Source organism: Oncorhynchus clarkii, chromosome 13 (assembly GCF_045791955.1).
Source record: "Oncorhynchus clarkii lewisi isolate Uvic-CL-2024 chromosome 13, UVic_Ocla_1.0, whole genome shotgun sequence".
Classification (NCBI taxonomy): Eukaryota; Metazoa; Chordata; class Actinopteri; order Salmoniformes; family Salmonidae; genus Oncorhynchus; species Oncorhynchus clarkii.
In genome coordinates this window covers 61,743,861-61,759,558 of record NC_092159.1, presented here as the reverse complement: position 1 = coordinate 61,759,558, position 15,698 = coordinate 61,743,861, and the positions used below count along the sequence as shown (strand labels likewise).

Here is a 15,698-nt window from a genome sequence, read left to right as displayed (position 1 = left end):
TTGTGATGTAAAATAATACCATGCCATTTAGCAGACACTTGTCTTAAAGTGACTTACAGTCATGTGTGCATATATTGTACATATGGGTGGTCCCAGGAATCAAACCCACTACCGTGGCATGACAAGTGCCATGCTCTACCAACTGAGCTACAAAGGACCACTGTTTGGCATGACAAGGAGTTGAGATGATCGCACAAACAGATCTGGGACCAGGCTACAGATACATAGTTCCACTGACCAGGGATGACTCTTGGAACAGAAAAGGTCTGAGTGACACACACACGTTAACAGGGTTCGACAGCTCTGGGGTCAGTTAACCGGCAGCCACTGCTCCATCCTTGGCCTCACTGGGTTTCCCTGCTCATTCCACACATAGTTATTGTACCAGAAGCACACACAATTACCGCACACAGTTACCACACACAGTTACCACACCAAAACACACATAGTTATCGTACCAGAAGCACACAGTTACCGCACACAGTTACCACACACAGTTACCACACCAAAACACACATAGTTATCGTACCAGAAGCACACACAGTTACCACACACACTTACCACACACAGTTACCACACCAAAACACATAGTTATCGTACCAGAAGCACACACAGTTACCACAGTTATCACACCAAAAACACACATAGTTACAGTACCAGAAGCACACACAGTTACCACACACAGTTACCACACCAAAAACACACATAGTTATCGTACCAGAAGCACACACAGTTACCACACCAAAAACACACATAGTTACTGTACCAGAAGCACACACAGTTACCACACACAGTTACCACACCAAAAACACACATAGTTACAGTACCAGAAGCACACACAGTTACCACAGTTACCACACCAAAAACACACATAGTTATCGTACCAGAAGCACACAGTTACCACACCAAAAACACACATAGTTACAGTACCAGAAGCACACACAGTTACCACAGTTACCACACCAAAAACACACATAGTTATCGTACCAGAAGCACACAGTTACCACACCAAAAACACACATAGTTACAGTACCAAAAACACACACAGTTACCACAGTTACCACACCAAAAACACACATAGTTACAGTACCAAAAACACACACAGTTACCACAGTTACCACACCAAATACACACATAGTTATCGTACCAGAACCACACACAGTTACCACACCAAAAACACACATAGTTATCGTACCAGAACCACACACAGTTACCACAGTTACCACACCAAAAACACACATAGTTATCGTACCAGATCCACACACAGTTACCACACACAGTTACCACACCAAAATCACACATAGTTATCGTACCAGAACCACACACAGTTACCACACCAAAAACACACATAGTTATCGTACCAGAACCACACACAGTTACCACACCAAAAACACACATAGTTATCGTACCAGAACCACACACAGTTACCACACACAGTTACCACACCAAAAACACACATAGTTATCGTACCAGAACCACACACAGTTACCACACCAAAAACACACATAGTTACTGTACCAGAAGCACACATGGCCAGATGGGCCACAGAACAGCCCTGTTCAACTATGTCTCTGACTGGAATGACTTCGATTACCTTCCCTCTGGCTCTGACAACTTCACTGTTTTCAGACAATATGACCAAAATACCACGGTGTAAAAACAAGTATTTATGTTTATTATGGATCCCCATTAGTTCCTACCAAGGCAGCAGCTACTCTTCCTGGGGTTTATTATGGATCCCCATTAGTTCCTACCAAGGCAGCAGCTACTCTTCCTGGGGTTTATTATGGATCCTCATTAGTACCTGCCAAGGCAGCAGCTACTCTTCCTGGGGTTTATTATGGATCCTCATTAGTACCTGCCAAGGCAGCAGCTACTCTTCCTGGGGTTTATTATGGATCCCCATTAGTTCCTGCCAAGACAGCAGCTACTCTTCCTGGGGTTTATTATGGATCCCCATTAGTTCCTGCCAAAGCAGCAGCTACTCTTCCTGGGGTTTATTATGGATCCCCATTAATTCCTTCCAAGGCAGCAGCTACTCTTCCTGGGGTTTATTATGGATCCCCATTAATTCCTACCAAGGCAGCAGCTACTCTTCCTGGGGTTTATTATGGATCCCCATGAATTCCTACCAAGACAGCAGCTACTCTTCCTGAGGTTTATTATGGATCCCCATTAATTCCTGCCAAGGCAGCAGCTACTCTTCCTGAGGTTTATTATGGATCCCCATTAATTCCTACCAAGGCAGCAGCTACTCTTCCTGAGGTTTATTATGGATCCCCATTAATTCCTACCAAGGCAGCAGCTACTCTTCCTGAGGTTTATTATGGATCCCCATTAATTCCTTCCAAGGCAGCAGCTACTCTTCCTGGGGTTTATTATGGATCCCCATTAATTCATACCAAGGCAGCAGCTACTCTTCCTGAGGTTTATTATGGATCCCCATTAATTCCTACCAAGGCAGCAGCTACTCTTCCTGGGGTTTATTATGGATCCCCATTAGTTCCTGCCAAGGCAGCAGCTACTCTTCCTGGGGTTTATTATGGATCCCCATTAATTCCTGCCAAGGCAGCAGCTACTCTTCCTGGGGTTTATTATGGATCCCCATTAATTCCTGCCAAGGCAGCAGCTACTCTTCCTGAGGTTTATTATGGATCCCCATTAATTCCTACCAAGGCTGCAGCTACTCTTCCTGGGGTTTATTATGGATCCCCATTAATTCCCATTAGTTCCTGCCAAGGCAGCAGCTACTCTTCCTGGGGTTTATTATGGATCCCCATTAATTCCTGCCAAGGCAGCAGCTACTCTTCCTGGGGTTTATTATGGATCCCCATTAATTCCTGCCAAGGCAGCAGCTACTCTTCCTGGGGTTTATTATGGATCCCCATTAATTCCTGCCAAGGCAGCAGCTACTCTTCCTGGGGTTTATTATGGATCCTCATTAGTTCCTCCCAAGACAGCAGCTACTCTTCCTGGGGTTTATTATGGATCCCCATTAATTCCTGCCAAGGCAGCAGCTACTCTTCCTGGGGTTTATTATGGATCCCCATTAATTCCTGCCAAGGCAGCAGCTACTCTTCCTGGGGTTTATTATGGATCCTCATTAGTTCCTCCCAAGACAGCAGCTACTCTTCCTGGGGTTTATTATGGATCCCCATTAATTCCTGCCAAGGCAGCAGCTACTCTTCATGGGGTCCAGCAACATTAAGGCAGTTATATACAATAAAAAAACATCACATTACAATACACACCAGATTTCGCAACACATTAAGTGTGTTCACAAAATCCATGTGTACGTGTGTGCATAGCATGCATGTTATGTGTGTGTGTGTGTGTGTTAAATAGGCGTAAGTTAGAATATAAAATGATTTGTGTGTGTATGTTATTGTGTGTGTGTGTGTGTGCATGTTATTGTGTGTGTGTGTGTGCATGTTATTGTGTGTGTGTGTGTGTGTTATTGTGTTTGTGTGAGTGTGTGTAGCGTAGCGGTGCCATCTGGAACGTCCTCATGAACACACACTAGGCCAATACTCTAGAATGTGTTGTGTCAACACTGACAGGGTCAGGCTCTACAGAGCCTGGGAAAACAACCACGTGAACATGTACAGGATTGTAGACCTATATCATGTTGATCTAGTAACAGAGTTAATACTGTAGGACTATATCATGGTGATCTAGTAACAGAGTTAATACTGTAGGACTATATCATGTTGATCTAGTAACAGGCTGTGTGTGTTCTAGAACACCCTGCTGGATATAGGCTGTGTGTGTGTTCTAGAACACCCTGCTGGATATAGGCTGTGTGTGTGTTCTAGAACACCCCGCTGGATATAGGCTGTGTGTGTGTTCTAGAACACCCTGCTGGATATAGGCTGTGTGTGTGTTCTAGAACACCCTGCTGGATATAGGCTGTGTGTGTGTTCTAGAACACCCCGCTGGATATAGGCTGTGTGTGTGTTCTAGAACACCCCGCTGGATATAGGCTGTGTGTGTGTTCTAGAACACCCCGCTGGATATAGGCTGTGTGTGTGTTCTAGAACACCCCGCTGGATATAGGCTGTGTGTGTTCTAGAACACCCCGCTGGATATAGGCTGTGTGTGTGTTCTAGAACACCCCGCTGGATATAGGCTGTGTGTGTGTTCTAGAACACCCCGCTGGATATAGGCTGTGTGTGTTCTAGAACACCCCGCTGGATATAGGCTGTGTGTGTTCTAGAACACCCCGCTGGATATAGGCTGTGTGTGTTCTAGAACACCCCGCTGGATATAGGCTGTGTGTGTTCTAGAACACCCCGCTGGATATAGGCTGTGTGTGTGTTCTAGAACACCCCGCTGGATATAGGCTGTGTGTGTGTTCTAGAACACCCCGCTGGATATAGGCTGTGTGTGTTCTAGAACACCCCGCTGGATATAGGCTGTGTGTGTTCTAGAACACCCCGCTGGATATAGGCTGTGTGTTCTAGTACACCCTGCTGGATATAGGCTGTGTGTGTTCTAGAACACCCCGCTGGATATAGGCTGTGTGTGTTCTAGAACACCCTGCTGGATATAGGCTGTGTGTGTGTGTTCTAGAACACCCCGCTGGATATAGGCTGTGTGTGTGTTCTAGAACACCCCGCTGGATATAGGCTGTGTGTGTGTTCTAGAACACCCCGCTGGATATAGGCTGTGTGTGTTCTAGTACACCCTGCTGGATATAGGCTGTGTGTGTTCTAGAACACCCCGCTGGATATAGGCTGTGTGTGTTCTAGAACACCCCGCTGGATATAGGCTGTGTGTGTTCTAGAACACCCCGCTGGATATAGGCTGTGTGTGTTCTAGAACACCCTGCTGGATATAGGCTGTGTGTGTTCTAGTACACCCTGCTGGATATAGGCTGTGTGTGTTCTAGAACACCCCGCTGGATGTAGGCTGTGTGTGTTCTAGAACACCCCGCTGGATATAGGCTGTGTGTGTTCTAGAACACCCTGCTGGATATAGGCTGTGTGTGTTCTAGTACACCCTGCTGGATATAGGCTGTGTGTGTGTTCTAGAACACCCCGCTGGATATAGGCTGTGTGTGTGTTCTAGAACACCCCGCTGGATATAGGCTGTGTGTGTTCTAGAACACCCTGCTGGATATAGGCTGTGTGTGTGTTCTAGAACACCCCGCTGGATATAGGCTGTGTGTGTGTTCTAGTACACCCTGCTGGATATAGGCTGTGTGTGTTCTAGAACACCCCGCTGGATATAGGCTGTGTGTGTTCTAGAACACCCCGCTGGATATAGGCTGTGTGTGTGTTCTAGTACACCCTGCTGGATATAGGCTGTGTGTGTTCTAGAACACCCCGCTGGATATAGGCTGTGTGTGTTCTAGAACACCCCGCTGGATATAGGCTGTGTGTGTTCTAGAACACCCCGCTGGATATAGGCTGTGTGTGTTCTAGAACACCCCGCTGGATATAGGCTGTGTGTGTTCTAGAACACCCCGCTGGATATAGGCTGTGTGTGTTCTAGAACACCCCGGTGGATATAGGCTGTGTGTGTTCTAGAACACCCCGCTGGATATAGGCTGTGTGTGTTCTAGAACACCCCGCTGGATATAGGCTGTGTGTGTTCTAGAACACCCCGCTGGATATAGGCTGTGTGTGTTCTAGAACACCCCGGTGGATATAGGATATCTGTAAAAGTGTCATATTCAATAGAAACCAAAAGGAAGAAAAGGGGCTGAAAAACAGGGAGGTCGGTTACTACCTGAACCAGCACAATAAGAAATGCTAATGTTCCCTGCAAAATGTTTTCCATTACAACACGTTTTGCTACGGTGTGCACTAATGAGGACTACCCAGCACTAAGAACAACTAGACCTAAACTAACTCGGCCTAATCTAGGCCGATGAATCCATTGCTCCCTGTGTCGATGGTAACGTCAACAAAGGCCTATAGAGGAACAGGTCACGTGTCAGACGATCACATGACTGTTATGACATAACCTTGTTGTTCATCTTCCAGCGTTATGAGCAAACATAAAAGCCTTGCTTTATGTAACAGAGCCGAGAGCAAGCCATGTGCTGTTCTGGTCATGTATAATTATATTACTGAGAAGACTAGCTTGAGTTTCAATTTGGAACATGTATGTAGAGGAGAGTAGTTCAACCGATACAATGACAAACTGCTGAGTCTAATCCTCTGAAACTCAATGTTTAACCATGTAGAAATCAATCAATGATTTTGTTAAATGAGCTATGAGTAGCCTAGATCAGCTGACATGAACATACCTGTTCTTATACTTGAGGGATAAGGCCTTCCAGTAGTCAATCTCCTGGTCTTTTGAAGTGAATGTTGGTATCATGTCTGTGTCCATGGTAGAACAACCTGAAGAGGAGAACAACATGATCACCTGAAGCTAGTTCAAGACAGACGTATCCTGAAAGTAGGTCGAAACATTTGAATGGCAGAAAACCAAAACATTGGGTTTTTATTCTTACCCAAGAAAAGTAGCAGACTAATTCATTGCAAAAATAAAAAATAAAAAAAAGTACTTCTGATAAAAAAAAATCTGTCAGGAGTCTGGCTGTCTGTCAGGAGTCTGGCTGTCTGTCAGGAGGCCTGGCTGGAGTCTGGCTGTCTGTCAGGAGTCTGGCTGTCTGTCAGGAGTCCTGGCTGGAGTCTGGCTGTCTGTCAGGAGTCCTGGCTGGAGTCTGGCTGTCTGTCAGGAGTCCTGGCTGGAGTCTGGCTGTCTGTCAGGAGTCCTGGCTGGAGTCTGGCTGTCTGTCAGGAGGCCTGGCTGGAGTCTGGCTGTCTGTCAGGAGGCCTGGCTGGAGTCTGGCTGTCTGTCAGGAGGCCTGGCTGTCTGTCAGGAGTCTGGCTGGAGTCTGGCTGTCTGTCAGGAGTCCTGGCTGGAGTCTGGCTGTCTGTCAGGAGTCTGGCTGTCTGTCAGGAGTCTGGCTGGAGTCTGGCTGTCTGTCAGGAGTCTGGCTGGAGTCTGGCTGTCTGTCAGGAGTCCTGGCTGGAGTCTGGCTGTCTGTCAGGAGTCTGGCTGTCTGTCAGGAGTCTGGCTGTCTGTCAGGAGTCTGGCTGTCTGTCAGGAGGCCTGGCTGTCTGTCAGGAGTCTGGCTGTCTGTCAGGAGGCCTGGCTGGAGTCTGGCTGTCTGTCAGGAGTCTGGCTGTCTGTCAGGAGGCCTGGCTGGAGTCTGGCTGTCTGTCAGGAGTCTGGCTGTCTGTCAGGAGGCCTGGCTGGAGTCTGGCTGTCTGTCAGGAGGCCTGGCTGGAGTCTGGCTGTCTGTCAGGAGTCTGGCTGTCTGTCAGGAGGCCTGGCTGGAGTCTGGCTGTCTGTCAGGAGTCCTGGCTGGAGTCTGGCTGTCTGTCAGGAGTCCTGGCTGGAGTCTGTCTGTCTGTCAGGAGGCCTGGCTGGAGTCTGGCTGTCTGTCAGGAGGCCTGGCTGTCTGTCAGGAGTCTGGCTGTCTGTCAGGAGTCTGGCTGTCTGTCAGGAGGCCTGGCTGTCTGTCAGGAGGCCTGGCTGTCTGTCAGGAGGCCTGGCTGGAGTCTGGCTGTCTGTCAGGAGTCTGGCTGTCTGTCAGGAGGCCTGGCTGGAGTCTGGCTGTCTGTCAGGAGTCTGGCTGTCTGTCAGGAGGCCTGGTTGGAGTCTGGCTGTCTGTCAGGAGTCTGGCTGTCTGTCAGGAGGCCTGGCTGGAGTCTGGCTGTCTGTCAGGAGTCTGGCTGTCTGTCAGGAGGCCTGGCTGGAGTCTGGCTGTTTGTCAGGAGTCTGGCTGTCTGTCAGGAGGCCTGGCTGGAGTCTGGCTGTCTGTCAGGAGTCTGGCTGTCTGTCAGGAGGCCTGGCTGGAGTCTGGCTGTCTGTCAGGAGTCTGGCTGTCAGGAGGCCTGGCTGGAGTCTGGCTGTCTGTCAGGAGTCTGGCTGTCTGTCAGGAGGCCTGGCTGGAGTCTGGCTGTCTGTCAGGAGGCCTGGCTGGAGTCTGGCTGTCTGTCAGGAGGCCTGGCTGGAGTCTGGCTGTCTGTCAGGAGTCCTGGCTGGAGTCTGGCTGTCTGTCAGGAGTCCTGGCTGGAGTCTGGCTGTCTGTCAGGAGTCCTGGCTGGAGTCTGGCTGTCTGTCAGGAGTCCTGGCTGGAGTCTGGCTGTCTGTCAGGAGTCCTGGCTGGAGTCTGGCTGTCTGTCAGGAGGCCTGGCTGGAGTCTGGCTGTCTGTCAGGAGGCCTGGCTGGAGTCTGGCTGTCTGTCAGGAGGCCTGGCTGTCTGTCAGGAGTCTGGCTGTCTGTCAGGATGCCTGGCTGGAGTCTGGCTGTCTGTCAGGAGGCCTGGCTGGCTGTCAGGAGTCTGGCTGTCTGTCAGGAGGCCTGGCTGGAGTCTGGCTGTCTGTCAGGAGGCCTGGCTGGAGTCTGGCTGTCTGTCAGGAGTCTGGCTGTCTGTTAGGTGGCCTGGCTGGAGTCTGGCTGTCTGTCAGGAGGCCTGGCTGGCTGTCAGGTTCCCTGGCTGGAGTCTGGCTGTCTGTCAGGAGGCCTGGCTGGAGTCTGGCTGTCTGTCAGGAGTCTGGCTGTCTGTCAGGAGTCTGGCTGGAGTCTGGCTGTCTGTCAGGAGTCTGGCTGTCTGTCAGGAGGCCTGGCTGGCTGTATGTCAGGAGTCTGGCTGTCTGTCAGGACGGCCTGGCTGGAGTCTGGCTGTCTGTCAGGAGTCTGGCTGTCTGTCAGGAGGCCTGGCTGGAGTCTGGCTGTCTGTCAGGAGTCTGGCTGTCTGTCAGGAGGCCTGTCAGGAGTCTGGCTGTCTGTCAGGAGGCCTGGCTGGAGTCTGGCTGTCTGTCAGGAGTCTGGCTGTCTGTCAGGAGTCTGGCTGGAGTCTGGCTGTCTGTCAGGAGGCCTGGCTGGAGTCTGGCTGTCTGTCAGGAGGCCTGGCTGGAGTCTGGCTGTCTGTCAGGAGTCTGGCTGTCTGTCAGGAGTCTGGCTGGAGTCTGGCTGTCTGTCAGGAGGCCTGGCTGGAGTCTGGCTGTCTGTCAGGAGGCCTGGCTGGAGTCTGGCTGTCTGTCAGGAGGCCTGGCTGGAGTCTGGCTGTCTGTCAGGAGGCCTGGCTGGAGTCTGGCTGTCTGTCAGGAGGCCTGGCTGGCTGTCAGGAGGCCTGGCTGGAGTCTGGCTGGCTGTCAGGAGGCCTGGCTGGAGTCTGGCTGGCTGTCAGGAGGCCTGGCTGGAGTCTGGCTGGCTGTCAGGAGGCCTGGCTGGAGTCTGGCTGGCTGTCAGGAGGCCTGGCTGGAGTCTGGCTGGCTGTCAGGAGGCCTGGCTGGAGTCTGGCAGGCTGTCAGGAGGCCTGGCTGGAGTCTGGCTGGCTGTCAGGAGGCCTGGCTGGAGTCTGGCTGGCTGTCAGGAGGCCTGGCTGGAGTCTGGCTGGCTGTCAGGAGGCCTGGCTGGAGTCTGGCTGGCTGTCAGGAGGCCTGGCTGGAGTCTGGCTGGCTGTCAGGAGGCCTGGCTGGAGTCTGGCTGGCTGTCAGGAGGCCTGGCTGGAGTCTGGCTGGCTGTCAGGAGGCCTGGCTGGAGTCTGGCTGGCTGTCAGGAGGCCTGGCTGGAGTCTGGCTTGCTGTCAGGAGGCCTGGCTGGAGTCTGGCTGTCTGTCAGGAGGCCTGGCTGGAGCCTGGCTGTCTGTCAGGAGGCCTGGCTGTCTGTCAGGAGTCTGGCTGTCTGTCAGGAGCATGGCTGGAGTCTGGCTGTCTGTCAGGAGTCTGGCTGGAGTCTGGCTGTCTGTCAGGAGGCCTGGCTGGAGTCTGGCTGTCTGTCAGGAGGCCTGGCTGGAGTCTGGCTGTCTGTCAGGAGGCCTGGCTGGAGTCTGGCTGTCTGTCAGGAGGCCTGGCTGGAGTCTGGCTGTCTGTCAGGAGGCCTGGCTGGAGTCTGGCTGTCTGTCAGGAGGCCTGGCTGGAGTCTGGCTGTCTGTCAGGAGGCCTGGCTGGAGTCTGGCTGTCTGTCAGGAGGCCTGGCTGGAGTCTGGCTGTCTGTCAGGAGGCCTGGCTGGAGTCTGGCTGTCTGTCAGGAGGCCTGGCTGGAGTCTGGCTGTCTGTCAGGAGGCCTGGCTGGAGTCTGGCTGTCTGTCAGGAGGCCTGGCTGGAGTCTGGCTGTCTGTCAGGAGGCCTGGCTGGAGTCTGGCTGTCTGTCAGGAGGCCTGGCTGGAGTCTGGCTGTCTGTCAGGAGGCCTGGCTGGAGTCTGGCTGTCTGTCAGGAGGCCTGGCTGTCTGTCAGGAGTCTGGCTGTCTGTCAGGAGCATGGCTGGAGTCTGGCTGGCTGTCTGTCAGGAGGCCTGGCTGGCTGTCTGTCAGGAGGCCTGGCTGGCTGTCTGTCAGGGGGCCTGGCTGGCTGTCTGTCAGGGGGCCTGGCTGGCTGTCTGTCAGGGGGCCTGGCTGGCTGTCTGTCAGGGGGCCTGGCTGGCTGTCTGTCAGGGGGCCTGGCTGGCTGTCTGTCAGGGGGCCTGGCTGGCTGTCTGTCAGGAGGCCTGGCTGGCTGTCTGTCAGGGGGCCTGGCTGGCTGGCTGTCTGTCAGGGGGCCTGGCTGGCTGGCTGTCTGTCAGGGGGCCTGGCTGGCTGTCTGTCAGGAGGCCTGGCTGTCTGTCAGGAGGACTGGCTGTCATCACAGTTATTCAAGACCCACTGACTTCAATTCAGCCTCCCTCCACCTCTCTTCTAACAATCAGGGCCTGATACACTGACCCAGCAGCAACACCTGGGTGACAACCAGCAACACCTGGGTGACAACCAGCCATTTGGTAGACCAACTCCTCAGCGAGGAGATGTAGGATGCCCCCAGCAGGCCCCCCCAGAACCCCTTCATACAGACCAGGGCCTCCCCATTAAAACATCTAACCCTGTGTGTTTTACATGGGCCACAGCGGACTGGACATGTTCTCAAAAAGCTCCATTCACTTCTATTCACGGCCATTGTGTGCTGAATGCCAATCATAAACACATGGAACAGAAGTAGTGTGGAAATCCTGAGCAGCAGTGTTATGAATGGAGCTGTGGTTGGGCCAAAGCCACCTCAGAGGGAGGATGTCTGCCCTGTGATTAAACCCCCAAGAGTCTGTTTGGTCCAGTGTGTGTGTGTGTGTGCTGAGTGAGGTTGAACAGCAGGGAGTCCCCCAGCCCTCCCAGTGGCTCCAGGAATAGACAAGGCTACTAGTGATCATCTCTGGTTTAGAGGGATCTCCAGCATGCATGGGTCAGTCGCGTCAACCCGTCCCAACACCAGCACTCTAAAGTTACACTGTGCAGAAATCGCTCCTCCACTTCCTGGTTGCTAAAATTCTAATAGTTTGCCTAATTTCAGTTTAAATGACAAGACAAGCAGTCGTTGTGTAGAGAATCATTGTACTGTCTAAACCGCTGTGAAATATATTTTCTGGAAGCAAAAATATTGTATACACGTCTGTTTGAAGCTGGTGTCCAAAACCTAAAGTAAAAGATGCATAAACGAAAATGCAGAACGGGAAGCATAGAAATGGCACAGATAGAACAGACCCACTGCTTCTTAGACTTACTTTCAATGGGAATGACAGATCTATAACTCATATTTCTATGTGAATTTGGTCAGATCGCCCCCCCCCCCCAAAAAAAAAGCTTTGTGACATATTGTAGCTTTAACAGACGGATGAGTCAGCACAGCGGTCAGCCACCCCAACACCAGCACCAGGCCAGCACTCTAACAGACAGATGGGTCAGCGGTCTGGTCAGCCACACCAACACTAGGCCAGCCCTCTAACAGACGGATGGGTCAGCCACCCCAACACCAACAGCAGGCCAGCACTCTAACAGACAGATGGGTCAGCGGTCTGGTCAGCCACACCAACACCAGACCAGCCCTCTAACAGACGGATGGGTCAGCCACCCCAACACCAACAGCAGGCCAGCCCTCTAACAGACAGATGGGTCAGCGGTCTGGTCAGCCACCCCAACACCAGGCCAGCCCTCTAACAGAAGGATGGGTCAACGGTCTGGTCAGCCACCCCAACACCAACACCAGGCCAGCCCTCTAACAGACGGATGGGTCAGCCACCCCAACACCAACAGCAGGCCAGCCCTCTAACAGACAGATGGGTCAGCGGTCTGGTCAGCCACCCCAACACCAGGCCAGCCCTCTAACAGACGGATGAGTCAGCCACCCCAACAGCAGGCCAGCACTCTAACAGACGGATGGGTCAGCCATTCCAACACCAGCACCGTCCTCCATACTACACTCTCCTAAACAGAATGTCAAATGGCTTTTAATTCAGTTAACAAGGGAAAGTCATCTGTCAGTTAGACAGGTCCCAGGGGTCATGGGGTCAAAGGGAGAATAGCTGTTCTCTCTCACATTACTCTTGGTGTGTGTATGGTATTGTGTGCAGAGCATGCGTGTGTGTTATGCAGCTCAGGAAACTGTGTCGTTACATCACTACTACTGGGACTCACTCGGGAAACTGTGTTGTTACACCACTACTACTGGGACTCACTCAGGAAACTGTCGTTACATCACTACTACTGGGACTCACTCAGGAAACTGTCGTTACACCACTACTACTGGGACTCACTCAGGAAACTGTCGTTACACCACTACTACTGGGACTCACTCAGGAAACTGTGTCGTTACACCACTACTACTGGGACTCGTTCAGGAAACTGAGGAGGCCTGAGGAAAATGTCAACAACACCAAGGTGGAGACTGAAGCATGGTGATGCAATTTATTAGCACATAACTGGATTGTGTCCTGAAGTCTGGTTTTGATACTGTTAACATAGCCAAGTCTAAGATACTAGCTGAACTAGGATTGGTTTTGATACTGTCAACATAGCCTAGTCTAAGATACTAGCTGAACTAGGCTAATGATAGTATAGCTAACATGATGACCTTAGCTGAACTAGGCTAATGATAGTATAGCTAACATGATGACCTTAGCTGAACTGGGCTAATGATAGAGCATCATGTTAGCTATACGTAGCTGAACTGGGCTAATGATAGATCATCATGTTAGCTATACTTAGCTGAACTGGGCTAATGATAGATCATCATGTTAGCTATACTTAGCTGAACTGGGCTAATGATAGATCATCATGTTAGCTATACTTAGCTGAACTGGGCTAATGATAGATCATCATGTTAGCTATACGTAGCTGAACTGTGCTAATGATAGTATAGCCAACATGATGTAATGTTATTAGGCTACCACGTGAACAACACGTCCACTGAGGTGAAATCTGAGGAAGTCGGAGCTATGAGAGAGGAAGGTTTGAAAACACAAGTTTCTCCATTCATCCCTTTATCACAGAGAAGCAAAAGACTTGAATGTGAGTCTCAATAACAGACTAGCTGTTGTTTCCATGGTGATAAAAAAATAAGACAAATCTTTAGGCTACACTCAGCTGGCAGTAGTGTTTTGTGTTCATTTACAAACAACAAACCAGGATATGAAAGACAATACCAGGTTCACTCACTGACAGTGATTTTCAGCACAGAAGACTCAGCTTGTTGGGTGGCATCCTGGTGTGCAGAACACATGGGCTCATGTCCCAAATGGCAACCTACTCACTATTAAGTGCACTACTTTTGACCAGAGCAGTGAAGCCCTGGTCAAAAGAAGCACACTATATAGGGATTAGGGTTCCATTTGGGCCACAGTATGTAGACTCTACTACCAAGCCAACAGCAGAGGAACCATCTGGTTATATTTACCCATGGTTTAGAACAGGGCAGGCTAACTAGCCAACAGAGGAAGGTAGTGGAGTCTGTGGTTTTCCTGTCCACTCTCTTCTTGGCTTCCTCTTTCCCTCTGATGCAGATGACATCTCTCTGTCTGGCTGTTTACTCAGAGTGAGAGTGGCTGACGCACTACGCGGGCTCACACCAAATTCTCTGTGAGTTACGTTATTTCCAGGAAACTAAAATCCTCCCACTTCCACCAGAGGTCTGGGACAGGCTATTTGAGGGTTCAGGGCTCCGTTGTGTGTAGCAGTGTGTATAGTAGGCAGGCTGTGCAGCAGACCAGACATACTCCCTGCTGTGACATCCAGTCTCAGAGTTACGGTGGTTGTGAGACCCTGGGGAATGCCTTATTTGGTAGAGATCTTAGACCGTTTTTATACTAGCTAACTGCATGTGGCTACCGGCTGGCATCATTACATTGGCTTTCACAGCAGCAGCTTAAGACGCCACAGAACAAAGCTGTAGCTACAATTTAGGTGAAATTCTTACTCTATGTAGAATTAAGACACACCCACCCCTATGATGATAAACAACATTTACATTCCCTGAATATTTGGTGGTAAGAAACATTCTAGGCTAAATGTCACATTATTACATTAGCTAAGATCAACTGTATTTAGTTTACAGTGGTCGGCTGACCATGTACGGTCAGTGAGGGACAAGGTGAGGCGGAATAAATAGGACGTGGTATCCACAGGCAACGAGACCGGTAATCACTCAGTCCTAACGTTAATCACCTCTAACTGGTTCCAGGGATGAGACCGGCTGGTAACGTTACTAGTAACCGGCTTTTTTTTGCTTGTCATACGAAACCACCACTGGACAACACAACATGTCAAACACTGTCTGATACTGACTGTTTGTTTCCACACAGTAAAACATGTGTAACTAGTATGCCAGAAAAGGAAACCATTAGCTCGTCAACATCAGTGTCGCTAAATCAAATACACAATTATTAGCTAGCAAGACTAACATGGCACCAAACGGCAAGTTCAACAACCTATTTTCAGCGGTCACTGGTTTGGTGAGCCGCCTGCTCAAGTCGAAAACACAGGTTAACCAGCTAGCTAGCTTTTGGTAAAGTAAATATGTAAATCAATGTCCTAACCTGGGCATGTCCAATCCGTGTGTCTGGCTCCAGATTCAGTTACAGTCGCCACATCTTCTGACCTGGACTGTCTTCATCGAAATGTCTGTCTCTGTTTAGAAAACGCCAACGCGACTCTCGGAAGTAACGTAACTTCCGACGCGGTGGCACGTGATGAAATCATACGTACGTCAAATGTGACGCTCCAGGGTTGGACCTCTGATTTGCCTCGTCCTGACCACAAGGTGGCGCTATTATGCTGAGAAATTAGTAATGCAGTGAAGTCAGATGATGTGTAGGCAGTAGCCTCCATAGAGACCGCACAGAGCCTATCAAATCCTCATTCACAGGCATCCTAGAAATGAATTTAATAGTCTAATAGTTGTAGCAATACTGCACTTCCCATAGTAGCCGGTTGTGATTATTTCGTATTTGAGTGGATATAGCCAAAATGTTGTATTCAGTGGGCCAGTATTTATTTTATGTTTAGCTTATTGGCTATGCACTTACAAAAAATGGTTGCAGTTTTGAAACTGCAGTAAACGTGTATTTGACTCTGGTATTTTGGACACAGTAATTGCAGAATAACTGCAGTGAGTTATACTGCACTGTAACTAACTGCAGTGAGTTATACTGCACTGTAACTAACTGCAGTGAGTTATACTGCACTGTAACTAACTGCAGTGAGTTATACTGCACTGTAACTAACTGCAGTGAGTTATACTGCACTGTAACTAACTGCAGTGAGTTATACTGCACTGTAACTAACTGCAGTGAGTTATACTGCACTGTAACTAACTGCAGTGAGTTATACTGCACTGTAACTAACTGCAGTGAGTTATACTGCACTGTAACTAACTGCAGTTGCACTGGAAGAATTACTGCAGTAGAAGAACTGTGTTATTTTGTACACAGT

General features: G+C 50.2%; 1 protein-coding gene across 2 annotated transcripts in view; it reads right to left on the bottom strand.

The window, feature by feature from the left end:
- Window positions 1-14,965, bottom strand: part of LOC139365206 (nuclear distribution protein nudE-like 1-B) — a 47,518-nt gene extending 32,553 nt beyond the window's left edge. For both annotated transcript variants that reach the window (XR_011626550.1, XM_071102680.1), the window contains exons 1-2: window positions 14,804-14,965; window positions 6,257-6,353 (exon numbers count right to left, since the gene is read on the bottom strand). Coding sequence is in view for 1 of the 2 variants with exons in the window: in XM_071102680.1 (XP_070958781.1) it covers window positions 6,257-6,342 (86 nt within the window). In the remaining variant the exon portion in view is untranslated. The remainder of the gene's footprint in view (window positions 1-6,256; window positions 6,354-14,803) is intronic.
- Between the last annotated feature and the right edge of the window lie 733 nt (window positions 14,966-15,698).